At 45.7% G+C, this 27,941-nt stretch overlaps 7 protein-coding genes across 7 annotated transcripts; 3 read left to right on the top strand and 4 right to left on the bottom strand.

The window, feature by feature from the left end:
* Positions 1-1,396: 1,396 nt before the first annotated feature.
* Positions 1,397-2,945, bottom strand: F4812DRAFT_465730 (uncharacterized protein). Its single transcript, XM_047938478.1, has 4 exons — positions 2,599-2,945; positions 2,164-2,541; positions 1,881-2,095; positions 1,397-1,783 (listed from the first exon to the last, which is right to left on the bottom strand). Exons 1-4 carry the CDS (start codon positions 2,768-2,770, stop codon positions 1,445-1,447), a joined length of 1,104 nt encoding a protein of 367 aa, XP_047788794.1. The 5' UTR covers positions 2,771-2,945; the 3' UTR covers positions 1,397-1,444.
* A 5,401-nt stretch (positions 2,946-8,346) lies between these two features.
* On the bottom strand, positions 8,347-9,455 carry F4812DRAFT_460747 (uncharacterized protein; the record flags this gene model as incomplete). The annotated part of the gene is made up of 3 exons (XM_047937743.1): positions 8,347-8,802; positions 8,906-9,123; positions 9,191-9,455. The coding sequence occupies 3 exons, from the start codon at positions 9,453-9,455 to the stop codon at positions 8,347-8,349; spliced, it is 939 nt and encodes a 312-aa protein (XP_047788793.1).
* A 4,273-nt stretch (positions 9,456-13,728) lies between these two features.
* Positions 13,729-15,316, top strand: F4812DRAFT_79723 (PQ loop repeat-domain-containing protein). Its single transcript, XM_047939447.1, has 2 exons — positions 13,729-14,103; positions 14,190-15,316. Exons 1-2 carry the CDS (start codon positions 13,956-13,958, stop codon positions 14,873-14,875), a joined length of 834 nt encoding a protein of 277 aa, XP_047788792.1. The 5' UTR covers positions 13,729-13,955; the 3' UTR covers positions 14,876-15,316.
* A 406-nt stretch (positions 15,317-15,722) lies between these two features.
* F4812DRAFT_434148 (N-terminal nucleophile aminohydrolase) lies at positions 15,723-18,077 on the top strand. The gene is made up of 4 exons (XM_047934701.1): positions 15,723-16,118; positions 16,199-16,294; positions 16,385-17,129; positions 17,204-18,077. Exons 1-4 carry the CDS (start codon positions 16,104-16,106, stop codon positions 17,791-17,793), a joined length of 1,446 nt encoding a protein of 481 aa, XP_047788791.1. The 5' UTR covers positions 15,723-16,103; the 3' UTR covers positions 17,794-18,077.
* Positions 18,078-18,327: 250 nt separating this feature from the next.
* F4812DRAFT_465724 (uncharacterized protein) lies at positions 18,328-20,114 on the bottom strand (the record flags this gene model as incomplete). The annotated part of the gene is made up of 6 exons (XM_047938477.1): positions 19,464-20,114; positions 19,257-19,396; positions 19,094-19,188; positions 18,916-19,029; positions 18,582-18,818; positions 18,328-18,522 (listed from the first exon to the last, which is right to left on the bottom strand). Exons 1-6 carry the CDS (start codon positions 19,637-19,639, stop codon positions 18,328-18,330), a joined length of 957 nt encoding a protein of 318 aa, XP_047788790.1. The 5' UTR covers positions 19,640-20,114.
* A 2,274-nt stretch (positions 20,115-22,388) lies between these two features.
* On the top strand, positions 22,389-24,310 carry F4812DRAFT_460744 (putative GMC oxidoreductase; the record flags this gene model as incomplete). Its single annotated transcript, XM_047937742.1, has 3 exons — positions 22,389-23,205; positions 23,273-24,009; positions 24,101-24,310. 3 exons carry the CDS (start codon positions 22,389-22,391, stop codon positions 24,308-24,310), a joined length of 1,764 nt encoding a protein of 587 aa, XP_047788789.1.
* A 320-nt stretch (positions 24,311-24,630) lies between these two features.
* On the bottom strand, positions 24,631-27,507 carry F4812DRAFT_451913 (dynamin family protein; the record flags this gene model as incomplete). Its single annotated transcript, XM_047936277.1, has 3 exons — positions 24,631-25,070; positions 25,125-27,143; positions 27,207-27,507. The coding sequence occupies 3 exons, from the start codon at positions 27,505-27,507 to the stop codon at positions 24,631-24,633; spliced, it is 2,760 nt and encodes a 919-aa protein (XP_047788788.1).
* Positions 27,508-27,941: the final 434 nt, after the last annotated feature.

The following is a 27,941-nucleotide window of genomic DNA, read 5'->3' as shown; positions in this document are numbered from 1 at the left end:
AGTATTATGTATACTTTCCGCGGCGTGGAAGATTAGGTCCTAGCCCTACATATACGGCCGAGTACCTGGCGGCCAGGTACTTGGCCAGCCCGAATTTAGAGGTATCACGCGGTTTATCACCAGGGGATTTGAACAGAGCAGGTAAGGCTGTGAGGTAGATAAGGCCCCTTGTATATATATACCCACAGTAAAAAGCCGTACTGCAATTTACTGCCTAACAAAAAGATGTAACGTCATTGGAGGAGAGAAAATCCGGGGGCTGGTTGAATAAACCATGACAACCATATATTAAGGACAACTGTCGTGTAGTCAGAAATGACCATGTCCTTATATGAAAACGCATTAACTGTCTAGGCCCACCCTTTCAAATCACTTGTCAATGTAGTAATTTGGAGATAACTGTCCACAAAAGAACCCAGATTTATTTGTTTACTCATTTCTGTTCATGAAAACAAACCCCGAATCCGATAAGTACCCCGGAAAATACATCCCCGACGGCAGTGAGTTGGTTATGCTCATGGATAGAAAAGGTGATACTCATACTATTACCTAAAGGAGATAGGTCCAAATGACGCCACTTATTCAAGATTGATGGCCTCCCATGGACCCCTACCTGCCTACTTCCCTTAGGTGCCTACCTAGGTACGTAGTTGAGTATCGACCTAAGACTACCTATTTAGGTACATACGGAGGGTGTCGCGATAGGGTTGCTCCGGTAACAAGCTGAGGTGGTAAGCTTAAAGAAGTTAGTACCGGTTTTAAGAATATAAAAACGAAGCACGTTTATCTGAACCAACTTCAACGTATCAAGTCCTAGGTACATAGAGCAAAGTCGAGACATAGGTACCTTGCATAAGGCAAACCATGCATAAGGCGGCGCCTATTCCATAGGCGCCGGCACCAATCATATGTAAGAGGAAAGGGACACTGATTCGTTACCCCTGATTAAACCATGTAATTAAGGCTGGCCAGTAGAATCTTCTAATTTTAACGACATTCTTCGAATTCTACCCTTTTCGGGTAGCTAAGTCATCTTCTCATTAAAACCTTAGCCCATAATATTCTACTCTGTACTGCTTATAGCTTGTTGGATCATATGATCAAAGCAATAAATGTTCGATATGCCTTTTGAGACGCCTGTGAATACAGTATTTCGGTGGAGTTTGAATATCGTATATGTAGGACAAGGACGAAGTGTACTGTAGATGGTTGGCCAAAGTTACACAAACGATAGAAATAAAATATACGTCTAAAATGAAGACCAGCAATATACAACTGCCTAATACAAGATTGTCTTCAAGTCCCGCAAATTATCATGCAGTGGTTTTAAAAGTATGGTATTCATTGATATAGGAGATTCGTTGCCAAAACTAGGTACATAGGAGGAGGTAGTCATCTATCTCTCAACGAGGTTTTCATCAAGGATACCCCCCTTTAGAACATTTCAAGATATTTGAGTCTTCCCTTGCTCAAGATTAGATAAAAACGTAGCAAGCACTGCCATATATGCGCTTAGGCCGACGAGGATAGTGTCCCAGTTAGAGTTGAAGGAGGCCAAGACGACCACGAAGGCAAAAATGAAAACAACCACCACCGCGAACGACAGGCCCCTGGGCAGGTTCACGAGAAAGAGTATAGCAACTGGGGAGAGCAGCAATACTCCGCTTCCGAATACTACCGAGACCTTAACGAACATCTTTAAAGCGGAGTGGCTGATTTCGACCTCAGGGGGGGTGTCTCGGTTATTGTTTCGGTGCGTCCGTCCGAAGATCTTCCTGAAAAACTTGAAATATCGACGGAGCGTTAGAAAATAATAGTTTGTCGACGACGAATTGCTTAAGAATTCATGTGCATGAGTAATTAAAAAGGGGGATACTCACCCATCTGACTGGAGGCTTCCCGTATATCAACGCTTCGAAATACTGATGCACTCGGTCAGTGGTTGTGGTTGTGAAGTCCTCATTCGAAAATAAGAACTTATACGCGGCCTCGTCAAGCGTATGATAATCCTTCACATGTTCATAAAATGCCGTATGTTCTCTGTGAGAGATAGTTGGTAGCTTCTGCATTTCCTTGTCGAATTGAAGTAGTTCGTCTTCAAGCCCCTATTCATTAGGTATTATCTATTCGGCACCCCATTCAGGAGTATATATAAATACTAACAGTAATTCTTCAGCCTAGGAATAAAGGCTTCAAGGATGCGGTCTTTATCCTTCCATTCGTTATACCTGTATCCCGTTGTCTGCTGCGCATCATCTACCCTTGACGTCGTCGGGATTGGTCGGATGGAAGCACGCTGAGATCGAGTGTAGCTGGAAAGCAGTGTCTCAGGATCAAATGGCAGCGAAGTCAATCTCGGGGAGTTGCAACGCTCGTCTTCTTTATCGAGTTCTCGGAGTTTATTCTCGAGGTATGCAAGCTTCGTTTCTTGGTCTATGAGGGCTCGATGTAGAAGGTAGGAAAAGCGGCGATAGATATTGTAATTGGGATAGTGTAGCTGTGCAGCGGCAATAGAAGGCCAACCTTTAGGAGCTTCATTTTCTATGCTTTCAATTAGCTGAACGATTAGCTACCTAGGTACCTACTGTATGGACATACTAAGTTCGAAATCACTGCGGAAGTTGGCCGGGATGGTATCTTGACCGGCACCATTGTCACCGGGGGTTATTTCCGGCGGGTTCGTGGTACTAGGAAACTGTTGTCCACTTCTAGTCTCCTGGCGAATGCTCCTCATTTCATAACCCTCTTCCAAGCGAGACGGCGTAGCCATAAGGATTTCTTTTTATTATAGAAGAAAGCGATGCTGCGTTTAAGACTAGAGATTCGGTACCAAATAAACATTGACCCTCCTATAAATATAAGGTTATAGGAACATGGTGAATTTGCCGATAAGAGGGAAGGAAAGAAGACCTCATCCTATCGCCTTAGATCAAGTGAAGTGTCTCTGCCGCTTTGCGGCTCTGCGACTCTGCGAGCTCGGCCGACTACGATTGTACAAGATCAGCCCAAAAATGGGGGCAATAACCAGGTGTCTACCAGGTAGGTAGGTACTTGTTCCTTAGTATAGGTACCTCTACCTCATATTTTGATAGAACGAGACATATTCAAGCTACCTACTGCTTTGGTATCTATTGGCTAAGACATCCATGCATATCAGTCCCCCCCACCCGCGATGCTTAACCCATCAAAAGTTTGAGGTCACCAACATGTATCTCCCTCGTTATAATAATCTGGTGGAGGGTACCAGAATCGTTAATTTATAACTTCATAAAGACTCGAAGAGGTATCCTTGTCTTAGTATTTATCTCCAGGCTCCTTTTGAAATAGTACCGTGGACTGTATACCACAACTAGGGGGTTCCCTCCCTGCTTGTAACGCAAGATGGTGCATACAGTTAGGACTTTTACGCCTTACTACGCCGCCACTACTTTTCTAATGCCAACCTGGAAGTTTATATACCACTAGAAAACATTCTGCTAGATTAAACATTATGTTAGAGCAACCATGTTTGTTCTTAAGTTATTATTTGAAGTTGACTTTAAGAGACCGAGTAAGACGATCAGAGCTAGAGGCGTATATATTAGGTAGGTACCTGTTTTATATCCATTAATGCCGATAGGCTACGGTAGAGCGATTTGTAAACCTACCTGAGATTGGACAAGGCTAATGTTAATCTCGGAAGCACTGACCTACATTTATTTACTGACAGGGGGCCAGACGTACTGTCTCATATAAATATTGACACGGCCTCGCTAGATATCTTCGCGACGTTTACTATTCTACTTCAGAATTTTCTTAGACACTGGTTCCAATCTACGAATCGTCTATTATATGCTATTTCAACCCCGATAAAAGGATAGGTGGGATGAGGAGGTTGATTCAATAACAGCAAAGACTTGGCCCAAGGTACTACCTGGATCTTTCGACCCTCCAGGCAAGTTCACGAGTCGTGATTGTTTACTAATTGAAATATACCCAGGTAACTTCCAACTACATCCTCCGACCCCAACCCTTCCAGATATAGAATATACGCGTTATAACCACTTCTTATTACACCTCGTCTCAGTTTACACTCGAGTTGGATACGGTTGACCCATAAGAATACCTATGTTATAAGCCTGGTAACCCTCCTCCATTACCTCTAGATACCTCTCATTTTATTGACGAGTTAAAAACTATCTCCTAATCCACCATTGAGCGCCCGTCGAGTTGCCCGTCGAGTGCCCCTCTTCCCTCTCACCGTTTACTAACTCGAAGATAGCCGGTTTCGCCCTTGCTGAAAAGGCGCGACAAGCGCTTAAAATATTTTACCAAAATAATGTCTACCTTCGATTCGCTAGGTATAAGTCTGCAACACACCGGATGCATGATGTGCTGCAACAGCTTCCCGATCTAGAAGTGGCTGCCAAATAGCGGATGAGGTTACATACCTCCTATCCAGGTCCATACTAAGTACCCCGGGTACTAGGTATAACGGATTTCCTTTCTGTATCCGCATCTGCATATCATCTGCATATCGGAGCTAGGGGTTCCTTTCAATATAGGGAATACCTAGGTACTTAGAAAAGGCCTTATCCCCTTAGGGTCGAAGCTTAAAGGGTAGGGGGTCACTGACGGGATGACCCGTAAGATAGTGGGGGTTACCCGCTAATGCGCCCCGGATCCAATCGTCTGGGCTCATCTAGCACCTATGTAAGTAAGCCTCAACTCAACTCCAAACTCTATACATAAAAAGTAATGGATTTATACAAAGCCAACCTTTTCATTAAAGAAACTCGTATAACCAAAGCAATGTCAAGATTTACCTTATTTACTAACTTTTGACAACCCTAGAAACCTTAGACTTTGGGTCAGATAATATGTGCCTTCGGATTAAGCTCTACATACCCCACTTACTTGGTGTGATGTAAAGAGTCGATGAAATAATCCAATTTAGCTTAAGCATGCTCAGTTGAATTGGTACAAACCTGAAAAGATGGCCATGTATGGAATGGTTATTCATGATCATTAAAAAAAAAAAGGCACGAGCCCGATTGTTTTCTTGGACGTTGAAACGTTCGATCGCAAGAATTAGTGACTTTGACAGTTGCTATTGATGACGCTTAGCTCAACGCTACACTCCGAAAGACCCCCCTCGATAACAATCACCAAATCACCACCCATGTTCTCTGTCAATACGTCAGATAAGAAATGGATTCATGAAACATGTATGCTTTTGGACTATGACGACTTAAGCCTCACAACAAATTACGAGGTAGTTGTGAGCGTTCCTGGCGTTAGGCGTTGAACGTGCCTCGACATTTAACAGTCAAGCAGACTCAAGGTGCTGTATCCTACTTGTTTTCTTCAATGTCGAGTATCCAAGGTCGCCTTATTACGTCGGATATTCCCTCGGATGCGGAATTTATAAACAGCGATTGAATTCAGCGCGTCTTGGTCCCCAATAGGGTTGTATTGGAGGTATGGTTCGGTATTGTTAGGCAGTATGCCCATGGTCCCGCACCTACCTACCTGGTACCCCTGTAGCGACGGGATCAAAAATCAAGCAGCGCACGGGCTTGTTTAGGTATATTTTGTATAAGTTACGACCTTTTCAACTCTTCCTCCCCCAAAACTTCCAGATGTGCTGAAAATTCAAAGCCGTTCATTAAACTAATGTAATCTAGATTTACCTCTGGATGATAAGAGGTAAATAATTCATTTTATTTTCATAACTCTATAGTGCAACCTTCTGGCGAGCGAGGTCAAGCTTAACCTTTGTTTACCGCAGGAACCCAACATCCAAACAAGCAATATTTGGAACTACCGATTCTCATTCTCTTCAACACACACGGCCAATACAGAAGTCCCCACTTACACCTATTTGCATAGTCGATCTGTTACCTTAAAGTCATGACGAAGTCAGTTGGACCGAAAAGAAATTCTGGAAGGAGGGGAGCAAACATTCATGGCGGACCGCTGTATTCGACGAAGCGCGACGGCAGTCAAGCAGCCCCGTCCAAGACCACTGAACGATCACCAACTCATCGTTTAGTAAGCTTCATGCAAGCTATGATTCCTACGAAGGTATCCGACGCTAAGAAACTTGGCAAAACTAAAGACGAGAAGGACGCGGAGAATAAAAATAAGGGGCGTGTGGAAAATCCAGACGAGAAAGGAGTGGAGGATAAAAGTGACTCAGATAAAAAAAGTCAAGTCCCAAAAACTGAAAAGACAATGGACATTTGATCTCTCTCGACACACTCAAAGTATTCCTATTTTCAAGAAAAGGACTAGATGAATTATTAGTGTATTATCACACTACCTACCATACATTTTCCATATGCTAGTTACCTAACTATACTCTTTCTCAATACAATGTTAGGCTGCATTACATAGCTTCAAAATATCATAGATACCTATAGTCGTAGCCCAAAATATGCCCTAGCTGGAAGGTTGATCGCCTATCAGCTTCAACATCCGTAAGCACAGCTGCCACGACGTTCTATTGACTTTTTGCTCCTCAGCATCTCAACATCCACATTCATCTTTTGCACGCGGTAGTCTATTATTGCATTGTCCTTTTTTATGGTGTGATTCATGTCGGCCCAGACCAGGTTAGGAGGTACCGTGCCTGCCCTGAGGTACTTAAGAGCAACATAGGGTACCTACCATTCTACCCTCATGTCCGCCGAGGTGGACTCAAGGGGAAAAGTGCGATGGGTATATCTAGATGAATAAACACTCTCTCGCTAGACACTCTCATAATATACATATCAGGTAGGCAGGTACATTCTTTATTTTCCGAACTCCAATGTACCCATGGATACGCCTGAGTCATTAACATGCGCATAATCTCCAGCTGCAGGAGACTGCTGCGGTGTAGTCAATGCCTCCTTGGGCCGAACAACTCATCATCATGCAGGCCACTCCAGTGAAAATTTTTTCATAGCCAGGGTTTTCTAAATTGCGCGTCTGTCTTAAACCCCAACCGCAGGGTTATTGTACGCGCTAATATGCTTCTTAAAAGTGCAGGTTGAATAGGCTCATGAGCAGCAGGGATAAAGAGCAGCAGGGATATAGAGGAAGAAAGGAATACATGGTCGACAGAATACTTTAAGATTATGTATTGGTGGTGATGTATTCCGTGATAGGCAGACGCCTGTACCTTTTGGGACGTTAGGTCTGATCTGCACTTGTCAACGGTCACTGTCCTGAGTATCTCTAGGTACCTGCAGTAACCAGCAAAGAGGCGGTAACGTGCAATGTAAGCAAGTAAGAGGCGAGACCGTATACATTCGCTGCCATGTAGAAGCTACTTAGATGAAGTTGGGTTCGTGTGGCGCGCGTTGGGGTGACTCATGTTTCATCGAATCCGGTGGCCCCTTGATGTAAACAAAAGAGCAAAGGGATGTAATATAATACATGACTGAAGGGGGTTTTATATGTACACGGCCTTGGGCGGTCTACAAGTAAATTACTTATAACTACCTCTACCTAGGTACCTCCTACATGTATGCACTCCGCCACAGGCATCTAGTAGGAGGTACTTATTACAGACGACGTGTTTACTCGCGATTAACATTGAGGTACAAATGAAACCTTTTTCTCTACCAGCCTTCGGCAAAATCATGCACTAGTGCTGTCTACGTATACTCGACGGCGCACCCCAAAGGGGTGCTGCGCTTTAATTAAGGAAACGGGCAAGATTAGGGATTCGATCCGAAGTACTTCCGAACAAGTGTAATTCCTACGCATTTTAAAGTATTTTCCAATATTCATAAAATTTCATAAAATATTATTGTTCCTCTTCCGCTTTTAGTAAGTAACAGGGATCGGAATAACCTCTTACTGGAAGTACTTGAAGTCTGGTACGCTAGCTTAATTACTGCCCGAATTCCTAATTAAAGCGCAGCACCCCTTTGGGGTGCGCCGTCGAGTATACGTAGACAGCACTAGTACCGCGAAGCATCTATCAGCCACCACCTTTCCCTGTGTAAACAATAACCAACCCCCTCCTTCCCTCCCCCTCCTTTATTTATTTACCTACTCATCTCAGATCTACAATTCCTACTTCTGTATTACAAACTCGATTCGCGCGATAGCTACCTTCCAAGAGTTATTGGCACTCCTGCTGCATACAGCAATGGGCCTGCTCATCAAGCATATTGATGATCATGGTCGAGTAGAGGGGCATCTCCCAAACGGCCTGTCTAAACTAGTGTCGTGAGATACACCTACCTGTTGACGTACCTCTTATGCAGAAACATGGTGCCGAGTATTGGATGTATCATATAGATAACTTAAACCCTATGATCATAGGTCTAGAGCGACAGAAGGCCGTATAACTTTGCCGAGTACTTTACGTTAACATTCGACATGGTGTTTATCTTTCACACGACTAGCTCGAGCATTAGCAACCATGCGTGTCTTGTATGTTTGCCAGAAACCTATAATCGAAAAGGGATTAGTCAGCAAAGTCAAGAAAAGGGGGTTTTTATCAACGTAATCGTACGTGACTAAGACGGCCGAGTATGCCGAAAAGCCGATCAGCATTTTGTCAAGCTTGTTGTCAAGAAGGACCATGACGCCGATGAACGCAGCGCCGAAGCAGACCACCACTGCTAAGCATTTCCACCTGTCCATCGGTCGGAGGAACAAAATCCCCACGGGTATCATCAAGACAAGACCGCTCACTATAGCGAGGAGGCCTTTCTGGAAACGTTCAATCTTTCTCGTGTATAGGAAAGTAACTTCCTCGTTCTTGTTTCCGGCCTTCGAGCTCCTATACGCTTTGGTCTTGAAAATCCACCTGAACAGTCTCTTGGTGAAGTTAGAATATGTCTACGAATCGTATTCTTTCTCGTTTCTTCATACCTAATTATCTGTTTGTAGGGGGCGGGGCAAAGGGGACAGAGGGACGTACGGCTACAGGAGAGCTACCGTATACCAGAGCGGCAAAAGCTTGGTCAGCTCGTTCGGTGCGTGTACTCAGAAAGTCATCTTGGAACATGACGAACTTCCAACTCTTCTTGTCTTGCAGCAGCTCCTCAGCCTCCAGTGTGTGGTACAAACTTGACCATTCCCGGTTCGGGGAAGTTTTTGCAGTTGGTGAACTAGGAGTACAGACTCGGCTGGATGAGTCTGTTAATATAAACTAGGGACCCTTTGATTGATAGAGTGGAAACCTTACGATAGCGTTTGAGCTTACAGAGAAGCATCTCCATAACATGTTCCTTCAGCTTTTCCTTCTGGGCCCTGTCCTCGCACGCAGGTTCAGCATGTACATTGGGTGTACTGTCGGTACCATTCCTCTCTTCATCATCGCGTTGACCTAGCTTCCAGCCCCTCGAACTAGAAGCATTGCTGTAATAGGGGTCACAAGGTAACGAAACCTTAGTGTCATCCTTGTCAAACTCTCGGCCCTCTGCCTCGGAACTGAGTTCTTCTTCGAGCTGCTTTAATGTTTCCTCCATGCTGGTAATGTTGCTCTGCTCGTTCAGCAGGAGTCGGTGCCAGAGTGTATCGTACCGCCTTTGGTGGCTTAAGTTTCGTGAAAGGCTCTGCAAGACAGCCGCTCGGGCCCGACTCGGGAGTGGTTCAACTACTATAATTGCCCAAAGCTTAGTTATGAAATATTGGATGCGAGTTGAGCATGACAGAATGAGGCACACTTACATATTTCTTCAGATCGGATGGGCTTGGAAGTGGCATTTGCTGTATTCGCAAAACCTCCTATAACTATCAGCGGCCCTGTAATTGCGTGAGAATAGGGGTGAAACAAACCACCCCCAAGTATAGAGCCTGATGTTGGAATATTTAACTGAGGCTTGTTACTTTGAGAGGTTCTTCTTGGAATGCCGTCTTGGTCTTCGGTTTATTGAGTAAATACCGGGGCATTGCCCCTTTCAGCCTGCGATTATTTGTCCATGGGACCAGGTTGGTTTAGTGACAACACATGGTTTATCAGAGAGGAATCAGAGAGGAATACTCTCAATCAGTTTTGCTGCAGTCTTATATAGCCTCAAATCAAGTATACTGTGTAACAACGAGGGCCTCGTCACTATCTTTAGGGTTGCTCAACTGAAAACCCCCAATAGTGTTTACAGGCGCCTATATATATTATTCAGGTATATATGAAGATCTGTGGCTGATTTACGGCTCAACTAGAGGTTATGTCTCAGGGAGTGGCATAGGGACAGCGCTTATCATGTGCTGTGCTCCTTCGGAGTATCGATGTCTAACTTGTCATTGGAACGTAGTATGGGGTGGCTTGACAGGTCTGCGAGAATATACATAATATTGTTGAAAAGGTCTTAGGGTCTACTCCAATCAAAATTGTGAACCGGATAAGTGGTAGTTAAGGTGGGAGAGTGTGGCTACCTACCTCCTATGTAATCTTTAAACGTGTTCAACTCCCCGTACAACTGCGTTCGGAGTTAAGAGTATCCTAAGATGTTTATATTCTTTTTGGAAAGTGTATTGATATACGTAACGGCAGTGCTCATATCAAAAATCACGAGTAATTTGAAAAATCGGGTTGCGTACTATATCACTCCCTCCATCAAGGAGCTATAACCAAAATTTGAATGCTAGCGAATACCTGGGTACATCTCATGTCTTGGGGCTTTGTAAGAAGTAGCTGCTAGAGGATTTTCGGGGAGAGTGACGACGTTTAAATGGTGCATGTTGAGGGGCTGTTTCTCCCCATTATGGAGAGTGTATACCGTGGCGTCGGCTTTTCTGTAGTGGAATGCAAACAATCTTTTCTTATTCATTAAAACGCCATGTGGCACTATTTCAGCCTCATAACTATATTCTACAATCTCACCTCACCATATATATACAGCTTGTTAGCCGACTGCTTTCAACCTATAATAGGAAACTTGACACCATGGCTTGCTTTAAAGAGCCTCCTACTTGATCAAGGGGTTGTTTCAATCAGTTCGGCTAATTACACGGTCTAAATACCAGAGCGTGCGGTATCTAGTTTATATGAGCCCAAGCTTAGGCCGGAGTTCTAGGTACTGCTAGTTACGCTGTGTAAAAGACTTCTTCTTATAGCTAATATTGAGAATTTCCCATACAAAAATGTTGATTTGTATGGGGAACCTTTTAAAAGTCAACCAAAGTCAGCTTTGAACCATGATACCTCTTTGAATATCAGCTTTCGGTTGGACAAGGTCTATATAATACGAAGCATTATACAGGATATACGTACTGCTGTACGGAGGAGCGAAACACGAAAAACGACAATACTGTAAAACGTTGAATTGACTATTACGAAAGAGGGAGACAGCGTACGGCTACGTATGCTGTATATAGCCTTCGTATGTGTGTGGATACTAGGGCTTAAACGCCTTGGTGGATAGCCACGATCTAGGCTATTCAACGACCTTGTGGATGGCCTCTACGAGGCCATCGCCTGTCAGGTAATATCTAGTAATATATTTCCCAACATCAGCTTTAAAAATATTCGCTTTACATAAGAAGTTAATTTTCTATTAAATAAAACTAGAAGCAAAATTTTAAAATGTTTATTGGCGAAGATATCACTGAGTGACAAGGCTATGTTTTGGCGCAAAATTGGTGGGGGGGAGGGAAGGGGGGTGGGATTGGATTAGTTAATTTGACCCTTTACAATAGCTGCCATAACAAAATCTTGTTGCCATAATAGTCACTAGCCATGGAGTTACTGCATCAGAATATCAAGCCTTTAAATAAAATATCCCCGACAAAATATGCTTTCCATATGTGTAGCCAGGAGCTCCTGTAATTATTGTTAAAATTCCTTGCAGAACAGAAAAGCTGCTTCTCTGCATTTGAATTACACTGATAACATAAAAGTTAGCCTCGGTAGAGAGAAGAAACATGTTAACTTCCAATTATGTCTCCAATTCCTTCATCTAGATCTAATAATAGTACCTGCCGATAAGTTACATGTGTGAGCAGAAGCTCGAGATATGGTAGGGCTAGCCATAAGCTTCCGGGCTCTACTATTGACAAGTATGCTGTGATTATGCACTTGTTCCGTAATTTTAAAAAGAGGAAAATACAAGGATATCGTGTACAAGTTGCTCACCATAAACGGGCCCGTGTTTATCTCTAATTTAGCTACGGTTGGTTTGTTTCTGGCCACTTTTCTGGGGAAGAGACGCTGTAAGATTTGTTCGCCCTGCTTTTAGCTAAAATTACCTTAGGCAGGTAGGGATCTAAACTTATAAATATGGCCACCCATAATTTTCACGAATCTCCTTTCCTTTCGGTTTACACTTATATTCTGAGGAAACTTATTCAACAGTCTTACTTCAGTTACATTGACTACCGTATCATTTAAGCGTATACTGGGCATAGCATATCCAAATGGGCCGCTTCACAAGGTAGGTTGATTCTTCTCCCCAACAGGCGTACTTCGTAGGATAACTATACTTACCTAAGGTACTTATATGGTCTCGACTAACTACCTGTTGATAGTTCTAGCGACTTTGAGCCTCCAATTATCGTGACGCTACCGAATAAGAAACCCCTAGTGAAGGACGACAAGAAGGGTAAATTATCTACCAACACTGAACAAGACAAGTGTAATAAAAAAGATGAGGCTGGGAAAGAAGTAGCTCCCACCCTGATACGGAAAACCGCCAAACAAATGAGGGTGCCTAAACAGGTTCTTACCTACCTTTAAAAGGGAGGACGAGCTTTAGGTTAAGATCGGAGGAAAAAAATAAAACCGAGGGCCCCCCCGTGTAGGGGACCACAAGAGCCCGACTTTAGGAGCATGTCATAGTCATTACATAAGGTAAGTACTAATGTATCTTTCTATTTTCATTCATTTTCCTAATTGATTAAGTTTTGCTCTACTTTTAGTCTTCCCAATTTGTTAAGCGAGAATTTCCTATTTAAGTAATCTGACAGACACACCGCTGAGCCAAAAGTGTATTTAATAGCACAAGTGCTATTACAGTCTGTCTGACCATGAGTGGTATTACCACCTCATATAATCCTTCTTACTACACTCCGACACAACATCCCTCCTAAAGTCGGGCATAATAATAGGTGAACTTTTCGGGAGCTCGGATTTAAATCTAGGGGTACTTCGCTCAGCTGGCTTTGGATGATGGCTTGTTTAATTTACGGGTTAAGCGTTACGTTCTATTACAATATCTACCTAAGTACTTAGGTAATTTATTATTTTCACTGACAAGCTTCAGATGCTCGTCCTAGACGTAATGCAGATGATTGGAGCAGACCAGATTGACTTTTAAGAACATCTTTCTAGGTAGGTTGGTGAGCACCTAAGTAGGTATTTATACTTACCCTAACTTGTTTGCTTGACGACGTTCCCGTGTCGTTGTGATACACATGTTACGCCTCAGTGCAACCAACTGTCAAAGCGGTCAGCTTGCTTATTGGCAAGATATAGCGGTGAAACTCGATCGATATGAATTGTGGCTGTCGTATTTAATTTGCTACTTTGCTTTTTTTTTTCTTTTTTTTTCTCTGCTTGCGTTGGGAGGTTGTTAGTTGTACGACGTCAGGTACGAGTTTAATGATCCTCGAGAGGTCACGTGCATATCTTTCTAAAGGGGTACTTACCTAAGATATTTAATTTAAAGTACAAAGTTATAAGGTACGCGAAATGGCGTAATTTTGCTGATGGATTTCGTTTCGATTGACTTTCTCTGATCGCGACTCAAATCCTATTTTATTTGCATTTATGAACCGTCTTATAGATACTAGAGACTTAGTGTTTCATAGCATCGCCTAAATATTCCAACGCGATCTAAGCTTATTAATTAACCTATTGGCATACATACACGAGCATCAATAAAAAGTTACAAGGAAGCATACCTAGCATTCCCTTATGGTCCCAGTAATTGTGTCATCATTCAGGCTGATTTGCTCGGAATGATAAGCCGACCTTCGCATACGAATTAGACACGATTAGACACGATTAGACACCTGCAATATCTAGGGTTATGAGTTTCCTTGGGCTCCTATCCGCCCTGTTCGGGTGGATATATACGCTATCATGGTCGCTGTCATTCTACTCACAACCACTATTAAATATTCGGAGGAAATCAACGTCCGGGACGACCGTCGACTTCCCGTTTATCAATACGCTTGGTGAGTTTATTGTGGTTCATCTCGTATAATTCATGATGATATTCATTCATGATGATATACGTACCTAATGCTAATACTTCTTCTAGGCTTTCTTGCCTACCTTATCTATAATACCCTATTTTACTCATCTTCAGTTATCCGGCATCAATATGCTTTGCGACATAACAACCACACGCCAACTGTCGCAGTTAATGATATTGTATTTGCAGCTCATGCATTCATCATTTGCTTGATTTTAACTACTCAGTACTTTTTACCCGCTCTTTGGGGGTTCGATCGGGCACCGGGTACTCGTCCGTCTCGGCTTATATTGGGCGTCGCGAGTGGATCGTTCCTTGCCGTCGCTATCATTATCCTCGTGGTACTATCTACGCCTTCGGATTCGGACCCGAAGACTTCATGGACGTGGCTAGACGTCGTATATACGATCTCGTACGTCAAGCTACTCATTACTCTTGTAAAATATGCCCCCCAGCTGGTGTATAACTTCAAGAATCACAGCACGAAAGGATGGAGTATCTGGCAGATACTACTAGATTTCTTGGGTGGCATATTGAGTATCGCGCAGTTGGTGATCGACTCTTGGCTACAGGGAGACTGGTCTGGAGTCACGGGCAACCCAGTCAAGTTTGCGCTGGGAAACGTGAGTATGCTTTATGACCTAGTGTTCATGACTCAACACTACATACTCTACCGTGAAGACGACCCAGCGAAGAATAGCGAGGAAGATTCGCTGCTTGAGAGAGGTGATGAGCGTCGAAGATTAGACTAAACCCACGATAGAGCCTGGTAGTGGATGTGAAGCAGCTGTTTTGGGTTAGGTGCATCATGTCCTAGGATGCCAACTAGATGTAAGTACAGAAATGATGTTTGTTTTAAACAACGAATGACTCCCTTCCAAGGGGGGATTGAAGGACTGGCATCATCTATGCACTCGTACTCTGAGGGTTGGGGATAGCATATGCTAGACAGAGAACATGATCCTCCAACGTCAAAGAAATCTCGAACCTTAACAGGAACTACGTATATATATTGCTGGAAATTAATAAATCTAGTAGTGTGAGAGCTCAATACCGTAGCGGAAATTACTGTTAATAACAAAGTTGTTTCTCTATAAAATAAAGATAGGCATTGCTAGGTCTGTTTAGGATAGTTTAAGAAGATAAGGCAGTATTGATACGATATTGATGCCTAATGTGCTGCAATTTTACGCATGAAACAAGCTACATTGTTAGATACTCAAGAAAATAAAGACAAGGAATGGAAGACAGCTAGAAATACATAGTAACGAGGATCCCCTTTTGAGAACGGTGAAGGGTATGTGATTGGTTGGATGTAGTTAACCCCCAGACTTCGAACTTAGGAGGCTAAACCAAAATAGTGTTAATTACCCCGGATAGCTGCAGCTGACAACTGCGCTGACCCACTTGGCCCTTTCAGCCGTACCCATTGTATTGTACTTACCAGGAAGGCACCATGTTAGCAAGGGATGAAGTAATTAGGTACTGCTAGGTTAGCTGGTTAGGTAGTAGCCGACAGGTAGGTGCCTGCCCCATATGTTTTACACGTAGTGGTGGGTACATAGGGAGAGCCTAGACCATAAAATTTACAGCAGCCATCAGCACCACCACTACCACCACCACCCACTTTGTTACCTCTTTTTGTCACTTTGTCACTCCGTCGTTCCCAATCTAGAATATCGCAATTGAGTAATAAAGGCACGCCACATTTCTGGATGACTGCAACGTGTGAGGGAAAAAAAAAAGATAAGAAAAAGTAATTAATTAAAAATTAACGGAAAATTAGCAGTCGCAGAAAACGTGTTCTCAATCCACTCAAATTCGCGATATCGGAGAGGCAAAAAAAGAGATCAGTTCTACATTCGATTTATCTACATTCAACAAACTCGTCTATTTATTTTATGTCAAGTTTAGGTATCGTATGATAACGACGAACCTTCTTGTCTAACATTTACGCCAACCATCTCCTAATTAAGGAAGATGTGTCGCTTTTTGGTACCACACCCTCCTACCTACTGCCTAACCCCGTGAAATATGATGATCAGATCACCAGGCTAACTAATACTTTCCTTTAGGTCTATCGAGGTAGCGACGAGATCTTGCTCTCCAAACTTATTCTCGACCCGAAGCATTCTATCCTGAAGCAATCGTTCGACTCCAGGTTACGACTGGTGAGTTATTCCCATAGCACCCATAACACACAATTCTGAATGTTCACTGGATGAGAACTTATGATTGACACTTTCATCTCTGTTCTACAGGACACTCGACGCGGCCAGAATAATGCAGATGGATTTGGAATTGGCTTCTATACTGACCCGAAACTCGGCCCCGCTCCCTGTCTCTTCACCTCGACCATTCCCGCTTGGAATTGCACCAACCTTCATCGCATCGCCTCCAAGACCGCTTCTCGGCTCGTCTTCGCACACGTCCGAGCGACTACCGAAGGATCCCTAAGCGAAGACAATTGCCACCCTTTCTGCCATGGAAGCCTGATGTGGATGCATAACGGTGGTTTAGGTGGCTGGAAACATATCAAGAGAAGACTGGGCGAACGATTACACGACAGGTGGTATCTTTGCGTGCAAGGCGGAACTGATAGCGAGTGGGCATTTGCTTTGTTCCTTGACCGCCTCGAACGTCTAGGTGTCAACCCAAGTTCGGAGCCTAAGAATGGGTTCGGGCCAGCTGTTCTACGGAAAGCCCTCTTGCAAACGATCGAGATCATCAACGAGCTTACCATGGCTATACCGGAGAGCGTCATTCAGAGCGAGAATGTGGATACTCGAAGTCTCTTGAACTTCGCCGTGACGGACGGACATAGCATCATCTGCACGAGATACGTGAGCAGCAAGACTGACGAGGCCGCAAGCCTATACTATTCTTCGGGTACCCAATGGGAGAATAATCTATCTGCTCCGGAAGGTCGAGATTACCAAATGGAACGCCGTGACAAAGGAGCAGATATCGTCCTTGTGGCTAGCGAACCTCTGACGTTCGAGCGAGGTACGTGGCGGTCTACTCCTACTCCTACCCCTACTCTTACTCTTGCGGTAAGGATCTTGCTAACATGATAGTAGAAAACTGGGTCAATGTTCCCACCAACTCCATTCTGACCATTCACGGCCAGACTGTGATGGTGAACCCCATCATCGATGCCTATTCAGACCGCGACCCGTATCACAAGCGTTCCTCGGATTTCGCGCAAACGAAGGGTCTTACTACCAACGAGAAGGCAGCTCCCCGTGTTACCAGTCCTTTGCCTACGCCGAGTATCGATGTCGAGAGTCACAGGCGCATCCTTGCCCCGTTAATTCCCGCCGGTGTCGGACGAAGTCGAACGCCAGAGGGTCCATCGTTACCAATCCGAAACAAAACACCGCTTGCATACTCGGAGTCAGCCTCCTCTCCGTCCGATGTTCGTGCTCCTCCAAGTGACCCCCGCCCTCGCACAGCGCCACGTCCAGATAATGGAAATAAACATCCTTCTCAGGGCAATATCAAGAAAAAGAGGCGTTCGCTGAACATCGGAGAGCACCCTCACCCTGCCGACCACCAAGTCGATACAGAGTTACCGATGCCGGACAGCCCCCTGCCAAATTCTACGGCGAGAGCCCCCGATTATACCACATCGGAGAAGGCAGCTCGCGTCCTTGGGATGGCTCTTTAGTAAAGAAGTTTATTTCCCGGCGGCATTTAAGCTGTATTTTTTTTTCGACAATAATGTTTCCTTGACGTTTCGCATCATGAGTGGGAAGGGATGTTAGTCTCAACATAGATTTCAAGTTCCGCAACTGGTGAGAGAATGAAATCCAAAAGGACCCGGAACAGCAAGGCGTTTCTGGTTGCAGTGTTTTCTTTTAGAATGAGCGGTTTGGGGTGTGTCTAGCATCGCAGCGGAGAGTAGGCTGCTAATTCCATACCAATAATAAATAAATTCACATTTACTTCCGACGTCTTTGAAATCTTTTTAGTTATTAATGAACGCAGTCATTTACGGAACTGTTATAATTCTCATTAATATTGCGGAATTTCCATGTCAACAAGTGTAAGAGGGGAGTAGGATTTGAATGAATTATCTACCTAGGGGGTACCTGGGCACGTAGCTGGGCGATTTACCTATCATGTAAGTATAACCCCTGAATCTCTCTTCTTTATCCCTTCATACCATCCAACATATAGTGTTTGACAGTGAATCCTAAATCTATCTTTCACTACCAAAGCCCAGAGCTTCTTGGCTAAGGAACTGGGGTTTAGCCGTGGCTGCTGGCTCTGATATAACGATTATTTCTTGATCAACGACGATATCTTCAGGAGGCAACTTTGCCACAGTGCTAGCCCGCGTTTGATCATGGCTGATGGATAGGATTCGCTCGCCACTATCCCAGGCGTTGGTGATCTATCTTGCATTAGCAACTCAACCTGCGATATCCTGGTCTGGTAGCGGGGCGAAATCACCGGTGGAGACGTCGCAGGTCGAGAAAAGGCTCTGTTGTATGTCAGACGATATCTCTGATGTTTACCGGAACTAGTCAGTTGTTCGCTATTTCTGCTAGTTATCGCGTTGCTCGACCGGAGCCTCTTTATACACTCTCGAAATAGGGGCTGTAATATCGGCAGGTTCGTCACCACAATAGCAACGAAAGTCTCACGACACGCCCATACGCTACCCGAACCAACAGCATTGGGGCCGCCCTATTTTATGAATATCCTCAGTGCCGAACAGGGGTTCGCGAGATGACTATACAGTGGTTTATAACTCAAAGGGGGTATGTATCGGGAATAGACATACCTGCAGAATAATTACGGCGCGGATTAGACCCATCATCATAGACCAGATCGCACCGCTAAACAGAGAAATCAAGACAAATTTTCTCCACCGGGTGATATTGATCTTCCAGAGCATCTAAGGCGTTTGTTATTAGCGAAGCCGGCGATGGACCGGGGTGCTAGACGAGGAGTTTACATACCGGAAGAGGAATGAAAAGGAGGTATATGTTAACGAATATCGTCGGTATTACAACTACAAGGACGTAGGGCCTCGAGATAGCTGGCTGGCAGGAATCTGACTTCACAGTTAGTAAAGGGGTATTTCCGAAGTATCGGACATGAAAATGAGACGGGGAAGCATACTCCCTGGGTCCGGGGTTATCTGCCAGAACTTCGACATCGGCCGGCATGACAAGAAGATAGTTAACGACGCAGCGGCGTACGTGCCAGCCAAGAGTATGTACGCAAAGTGGACGCGGTGCTGAAGGTTTGGCAAACCGGACCTAAAAGCATCCCCTTTTCAATACCTACCGCTAGCGATTAATCAGGAGAGCGTGTGCGCAAACGTACGTTAATCGCGAGTAGAAGATGGCAACGCAGACTTTAAGCGCCCAAAGCATGAAGACGGACAGGGACCATAATACGATTTGTATTTTGGACCCGTACTGTCTATACATGTACTCTTTGGATGCAGCGTCAATCGTCGAGCGCGTTTCGTCATCCATCGCGTTCGTCATGCCATGCATTTTCACTACCACTTTGTATGCGATTACTGTCGCAACTCCAAAGACAACCTGTATTCACAAAGGTTTGACGTGTTAGTCGACCATCATATGAGGTATCTTTCACCGCGTATCGCATAGGTACCTAAGGAACTTACACCTATCAAAGGCATGAGATAGTCGTCAAGCTGCCACTTTGCCGGACCGACTTGTATCCACCTGGCACATACGCGAAGTATGATAATGATCACCCCTGCTACCAGGAGACCGAATTGTTCTATCATTGGTACCGCGTCCGCCGAGGAGTGGTAGGTTTAGTCTTGGTTGAGATATTATAGGAGATGCAATAGACTCTTAGCTGGACGGAGAAGATTGGCATCCATTGAGGGATGGTTGACCGTGCCTTAAGTATCAAGTCAAGTGTCAAACCGAGGTATGAGGAATATAGTACGAGGCTGTGAATCCTTTTCAGGGGCATATATGAAGAAAAACAAAACTCTTCTAGGTAATCAAATCATATTAAAGTGATGTCTACTCTAAAAGCCACGGGCATATCCCTGTATTCACGCGAAATCTAAATTACCACATCGCATCTACGCACGTATTGAGAGGCGTAGTTCCTGCTAGATGACTGAATGGTAAAGTCCACATGGCAGGTAGAAGGTAGGGAAACTAAGAATAAGGGGGCAGTTACATTCCATTGTCAATATGAAGGTATCAACCACTGCTATATATAATATACACATATATTATACTATATTATACACAGTTATATATAAAGCGTATATTGATGAATGGACTTACAAATAAACTATAAATGCAAAAGGAGTAATGATCGAGAATAGACGCATTTCCACATATTCATCCGCGAGATGAAAACGGAATCGGTAAACGCCCGTCCTATCGGCATCCCCCTTGCACTACAATATGTTATCAATCTCAAAGAAACAAGCTCCAATATAAGGTCAATCAATCCTAGTGAAGTGAGTTGATTGATCAAAGTCCTACCTAAATCGCTCTACCTACCACCTAATGGGTTGCGCTCCTATATACGTATGTGTCTGTACAACGTTATACCTACCTCCTAACCTGGATAATATGCCTATGTGTATCCGTAAGATTAATTTCAAGTCATTTTCGACTATCTACCTAGGTATACATGAAGGCGTAGCAGAACGACATGCTATGAAGAAGACTTTGCTTCACAAAGCTAACTCTACGTCTTTCGGTTTGAAACTAGTACAATAGGTAACGAACGGCTTTGTCTTCGTATCCTTTCCTGCCTTGATTCTAGGCTCGCCGAGGGTTTCCGAGCAGTGGGAGTCAGACGAGCACACGCCTCTCCTGCCACTGCTTTTCACGCTTAAAACGCAACCAGGTATTTTGATTGGCATTTCGCTCCGACCCTCGTGCTCGGCCAATTGGAAATAGTTGGCATAACCCCCCTCATAGCGGGCGTACTGCCTTGTGCTTTCCCTGAGATACTTTAGTCTCCAATTGTCTTCTCATAAGATAACAGTGACGGGTATGCTGACGCCAGCACGGCCATAGCGATGACATACATGTATGTGTATAAGATATGTGCTTATTGTGTATAGTTCTAAAGATAGCAGTATCACAGCAGCTGTCTTGATAACCCGGTGCTACTCCTGCACTGCTATTTCCATGAGCACGAAGTTCTCGTTAATGCTACAAAATATGTCAGTTAGGGAATTGAGGTATATACTGCATAACAGGTAGTTAGGCTCTCAAATCGCGTAGAATCCGTTGGTCTCTTTTCTGATTCTGAGGTAAGATTGCTTTCCCCTCCATATAGTAGCCCCGCGTCCACGATATCCTTAAACTAAATCTGACTTCCTTAAGACGTCTCGAGCACAATTCTACCTACAGTCACACAGCAGATAGGAAGTGTCTATTTGAACACAGGTGTACCCTCTTCATATGCCAGTCCACTACCAGGGCCTAGAAGATTCATTACCTGTTACTATGCCATGTGAACTGGCTGGTCAGCTTCAGCGTGTAGTAAATTACTAGACCATAATACCTTTCCGTTTACGGTTTAGATTAAGCACAATTGACAACCATTCCAAGGGCGTCACTTGCCAACGACAATATCGGCGACAAAGACATAGTGAGGGACTAGCCCGACGCGACGGCATCTAGAATGATAGAAACAGGTAAATTACTAGGAGACCAGCGGCCTTTTACTTCCCCTACCACGTGGAACGAACAAACCCCTTTCTAGCAATGTGTACCTCTTCGCAGTATTTGATTAGAACCTTAATCACGTACACGATTGCCGATCTGAAACCTAGAATCGGACCTATCCAAACTGTACCGCGTACCAACACCCAAGGAAATCCGTACGATAATTACCTGGTACCTACCTATCTATCATCACCATTAATCAAATCCCGATCTTGAGGCCAGAGATAATGTGCTGCTGACTAGTGCGTGCGTTCCATATCTAGCTCGCTGGGGTTACATATTACGGGCTGTTATGCTCCAATAGCGTGCCTCTATCCAAAATACCTAGAAATAAGGATCGCCACAGAACTTACATAGGTGGGTAGGTATAAACGATAATGGGGAGCAGCTGAAAGATAGTCGCAAATCCACTCCTCTCCACACCTTGCTTCTCTTTATATAAGAGGTACCTAGGTACCTAGGGTATATATTTACCTAACCTATATCGTGCTGGCATTGTTTACCCATAGTTCCATCAATACAACCCCCGCTCCATTCTTAAGCCTGGCTTAAGACACGGGAGAAAATGGCAGTGACGTATGACTTCGTGATAGTCGGCAGTAAGTTCAGCTCATCCCTCCCACCTTACGCATCAGGTCCTTTGATCCGTCCGTTGACCGATATTGCAGGTGGCCCGGCGGGCAGCGCAGCCGCAGCATGGCTCGCCAAGTCCGCCAAGAAACCGCAGGTACTGCTCCTCGAGGCCGGCGGCGCGAACGACGACAAGAACCTGCGCGTCGACGGGCAGCGGTGGACGACCTTCCAGAAGCAGGCCCTGAACTGGGGCTACAAGACGGCGCCCCAGGAGCACTGCAACAACCGGGAGCTCGACTACTCCCGGGGCCTGGGGCTCGGCGGCTCGAGCGCCGTCAACTTCAGCGTGTTCACCGTCGGCGCGAGCCGGGACTACGACGAGTGGGCGCGCGTCGCGGGGGATGACGCGTTCGACTGGGCGCACATGCAGCGGCGGTTTAAGAGCCTGGAGTCGTTCGACGGGACGGTGCCGCCGGGGATAGGAAGCCGGTATGCGGCGCCGAAAGCCGAGGATCACGGAAGCTCGGGACCCCTGAAAACGGGGTATGTGGCTGAGGCGGAGAAGGACGTAGCGCCGCTTTTCGACGCTTTCGAGAAGGCGGGATACCCCTTGAACCCGGACCACAACTCTGGGAATCCCATCGGCTTCGCCCTCGGCATCAACTCGTCTAGTAAGGGCGTTCGTTCTACGGCGACGGACCTACTTACGCCGGCTCCGGAAAATCTCACAATCGTCACTGAGGCACCGGTCCAGCGACTAGTAGTAGAAGGTAATAGGATTGTTGGAGTTGAGTTGAACGGCCAGCGCTGTGAGTTTTATTCTCTCCACGTTGGTGGTATAAGTACCCATAGTAGACTGACAATTATTCACGTTAGACATGGCTTCCAAAGAAGTTATTCTCTCTGCAGGTTCAGTCAACAACCCGAAAATCCTGATGCATTCCGGCATTGGCCCCAGAGCCCAGCTGGAACAGTACGGGATACCGGTAGTTAAGGATGTCCCAGCAATCGGCCAGGGCCTACGCGACCATATGTTTATCCCCGTAGCCCATACGCGAGCAGAAGGGACTACAGACCGAGCCTCTTTCTACGGGGACAAGAAAGCCATGGCCGACGCATTAGAACAGTGGAAGACGGACGGTTCCGGTCCTTGGGCAAAATATGCCTGTGGGCTACCTATCGGGTGGTTTAAACTCGACAAGCTCCTCGCGTCTCAGGAGTTCCAAGACCTACCTGCTGACGAAAAGGATTTCATCAACGACCCGACCGTCCCGCACTACGAAGTACTCAGCCATTTCCCCCTCCACTGGTTTGTTCCGAATTTCCCCGACTCGGCCCTGAACTACGCGGTACTCCTAGTCTTCTTATTCAACGCACAGAGCCGCGGGGAGGTCACGATACAATCAGCGGACCCGAACGTGGCGCCGCGGATAGACCCCAAGTTTCTGGCGACGGCATTTGATCGACGCGCCGCCATCGAGGCGCTACGTGATGCGATGCGGTTCGTGCGGTCCGAGGGTTACGCAAAGGATAACGTGTCGGTCATAACAGGACCAGTAAGCGATTCGGATGAAGACTTGCTCGAGTACTGGCGTCAAACTATAGGATCAAGCGTGAGTGGCATACAACGTACCCCTTCCCTGAAGGCCTTTTAACCCGGCCGGCCAAGAAAGAAAACGATGTGATTACTGACCTTGATTAAAGTGGCATATGACCGGAACGGTACAGATGGGTCGTCCTGGCTCTACCGATGCGGTTGTAGATAATAACTTCCGCCTCATTGGTTTCGAGGGCCTTCGCGTCGCAGATATGAGCGTCGTCCCCATTCTCGCGAGCTGCCACGTCCAGTGCGTCGCTTACCTCACAGGTATAACGTGTGCTGAGAAACTGATTGCCGAGTACAATCTCTCGTAAGCGAGGAGGCGAAACAATGTATTCCCCCATATGGTGGTTTACATACGTGACTTAGGCATGGCTATGTTAATGCCATAAAATACATGTTCACATCAAAACAGCGTAATATTAGGTTAGCGTTGATGATCATATCACATGTTCCTGTCCTATAAACAGTAGAACTGAATCTATGTAGAACTGTATATGCTGCCAGAAAGTCAACTAACTGTTAAGTTGATTTGGAAGGGAAATCTGGACAAACAGTAAGCGCTGACACAACCATTTTTAACTCCTTTTCATATCATAATAGTTCGTTAGGAATGACTAGAGGTCTTTATAATTCAGAACAACCCCCATCGTCCACGTTCTTTCTCGCTGCTCTTCTTTGGACCTGGCCTGGGTCGCTCCCTTTCTATGCCTTCGAGCTGTCTTAGGCTTTCCATCTTCTCGAGTACTAGTTCCAGGAGTTCCTTGCGCCTGATGACTTCTAGGTGCTTCTTGATCTTGGGGTCTTCCTTAGCGAACCTTTCGACTTCCTCGTCTGATAGGTGTCGCCCAAGACGCAAGTCCAACTCGCGCGGGAAGTTGTAATAAAATTCAGAAAGCAACTCCACATTAAGGAAAAGTACGGCCGTAGACGCGAGTTTCGAGGCTACCGCGTCTAGGAAGACTTCTGGACAGTGGTATTTATTCTTGATATTGGCACACTGTTTAGACTTGACTGCCAGCATCCGCATTTTTATAATATCGGCACGGTCACGTAGGAAGACGGCTTCTCGACCTGTAAGCATGTTAGTGAGCCATTCTTGATGCGTAAAAGCCGCTGAGGTCAAACCTTTCGCAAGCAGCTCGGCACTAAATCCTCCTGCGCCGGCGTGACTGTCACCTTCGACCACCACGTCACCTTTCCTAGCCTTATCAACAAAATTGACAACTTCCCTCAGCTTCCTCCGTCCTCCAACCACTGTCTCGAGATCTTTCATGGCATTTTCGCAGGCAGACAGTTCTTTCTTTAGCACCCCTTGGACGTGCTCCCTGCCCGCAGTCCACTCTCGCTCTTCCATGTCAATCTCAAACTTGAAAGGCTTGATGCAGTTTTCTACCTGATCACTGGTACTGTAGAACCGGTCGTTCAAAATACTTGCGGCAGCTTCTGTGATAGCCTGTCGCGCATATGGATGGTTTACGAAAGTAGATTGACTGATTAGGGCGTCAACATGAGATTGGATCGAGTTTGCGACCACGTTAGTGGCTAGTCTACCAACGCCAAGTTTAGTAAGTGCAGAGGTAGAAGCGTCGAGCTGCCTCCGCCAGTAAAGGGAGTCCGGATCCGCTTTGGGAAGATCGGCAAGGTTATTGGGCTCGGCAATAGGAACACTTAAATCGTAAATAGGCTTGTTCCAATATCTCGCAGCTAATAGGTCCAGCATTCGTTGATCAAGCTCGTTTTTCAGGAGGCTATGCATTTCAGGACGGCCGAACTCTTCGGTAAATTGCTTGAAAGAGTGCTTGAACGCATCGAGGCTCTCGGCTAAGTATGACTCGGCGGATAAGGGTCTATCATTGTATTGGACCTTAAACTCGTACGTCGCTTCTTCCAGCTCTTGTCGTATGGCATCGCTGGTCGACTGTAAACTAGCTGACATGGTCTGTTCTAGAACATGCATAAGCTTCTTGCGTAGAGTTGAAGTTCCAACCTGGACGTCTGAACCCGGACCAAACTCCATTGGATGAGCCGAGAAAAAGGTGTTTTCGTTGCGGGTAATGGTAGACGTTAGATTCGTATTGCCCTTCTTGAATAGCCCGGACGCAGCCGGTACGCGAGAGATGACGCCGACGTAACCTAGGCGAAGAGGGTATTGTTTATCACCTAGGATCGACGCGCCCCGAGAAGGGTCGATAAGGTCCATCTTGGTAATAACACCTATTGTCCGTTCGCCCCGAGGGTCGACCCGTCTACTAGCTCGGAGAGCGGTCGAGTTAGCCAGATCAACATCGGCAGCTGAAATAGCTAGGATGACGTTAGGTGGTTGAATATATTTGTCACAAAGTTCCGATATCCTCTGCTTGAGTTCAAGCGGCTGGTTTTGCCCGACGACTTGGATATAGCCAGGCAGATCGATAAGCGATAAGTCTGGGATATTTGGTGACGAGATAGAAAGTCGGATTGGGTCGTCTGATACGCATTGGCTCTCTGGAACAGCCTGGTTTAGTTCCGTTAGAGTACGCTGGATAGAGGAGAAATCATAAATCTTTCCTAGACCCAGATCCGGAAATTCACCGTATTCCGCAACCGAGTCGGGGGTGTTGATGAGAGTAAGCTCGATCGGCCTCCGGGTGACCATATTTGATCCCTTGGGCAAAAATTCGTGCCCTACGATAGCTTCCAAAACAGAACTCTTTCCGGAAGATTGCGACCCGATTACTACAATAGAAGGCAGAGTGAGGGTACCAGATTGTCCGATTCTTGATAGAATATTCCGGATTTCAATCATCTTTTTCGTAAGCACCATCATTTGATCATCCTTGGCCATATCTTGTGGGCTGTCATCGGATGACTGTTCATAACCATATGCCGCAGCGCTTGCACCTGCCGCAACTGCAGCGCCTGTCCTACTCTGCTTTGGAGGTTCATCGCCGCCGGACCCGCCGCCTTGCTTTCCAGTGCCTATCTCCTCTTGGGACCTTAGAATCTTCTGCATCCACTCTGGGAGTTCGACTTGGTCTTTCGTATTTTGCCACCCTTGCTTCGTTTGGGAGGCAATATCTCTCGCACCATCTAGGAGGCCCGTAGCTGTGCTGGTGATGGCGTCTTTCGTGGTATAGATTACGTCCCAGGCATAATTCCCGGCCTCTAGATTCCATATTAGTCGACGCTCGCAGATGGGCATACAGGATAGGATTTGGGTCGGCATACGTGTGGCTTGGTACTGAATCCAAGCCAGACCACCTATCATCACACCCCCTGCCATAGCAGGGATCCTTACAAATTTAACCACCAGCCGGGGTAAGAATCGCGCAAAGGAAGCATTGCGAACGATGACGGCGTTATGAAACGAATTAACGGGGAGCCACATCCGCCGGCGCGTGGCACGCACGGCGGCATCAGCTCGAAGTATACCACCAGAAGATAGCTGATGATATTGGCGTATGGCTCGAGCCATGGCCGGGCGTGACGCCGGGAGACGCCCGACCGCTGCTATAAGCCGTCCGCTCATGCCGGTAATGAGGGGAGGCGGCGATCTAATATTTGAGAGTAGAGAAGCATAAAGTTCGGTGGATTCGTAGATACCGATTCGGGTAGATGAGGGGGAGGGGGGAAGAGATGGAGGAGGAAGAGGAGTAGGAGGAGTTCGATGTGCGTATCTGAAGTATGCGGATTAAAAATGTCGGTTGGACGATAAGAATACACGTAGAAAAGGTGGGCTGGTGGTGGCGTGGAACAAGGTTCTAAGGCGAATTGAAGGCGATTAGTGTATTGGCTTAGCTTACACAGTACCTACTTACAGGTACTAGTGCAGTCTTAGGGAGACTCTAGGTACTTACACTAGCAAAACGGGCAAGACTAAGGACTTTTCCGAAGTTTACCCTGTACATACAATTTTGCTGCGATCCCTATGTAAATGTAATATATCTTGAGAAATATATATAT

The sequence above is a fragment of the Daldinia caldariorum genome (assembly GCF_022478825.1).
Source record: "Daldinia caldariorum strain CBS 122874 unplaced genomic scaffold F4812scaffold_12, whole genome shotgun sequence".
Classification (NCBI taxonomy): Eukaryota; Fungi; Ascomycota; class Sordariomycetes; order Xylariales; family Hypoxylaceae; genus Daldinia; species Daldinia caldariorum.
The sequence above is the reverse complement of the archived record's forward strand: the minus strand, read 5'-3'. Positions and strand labels throughout refer to the sequence as shown.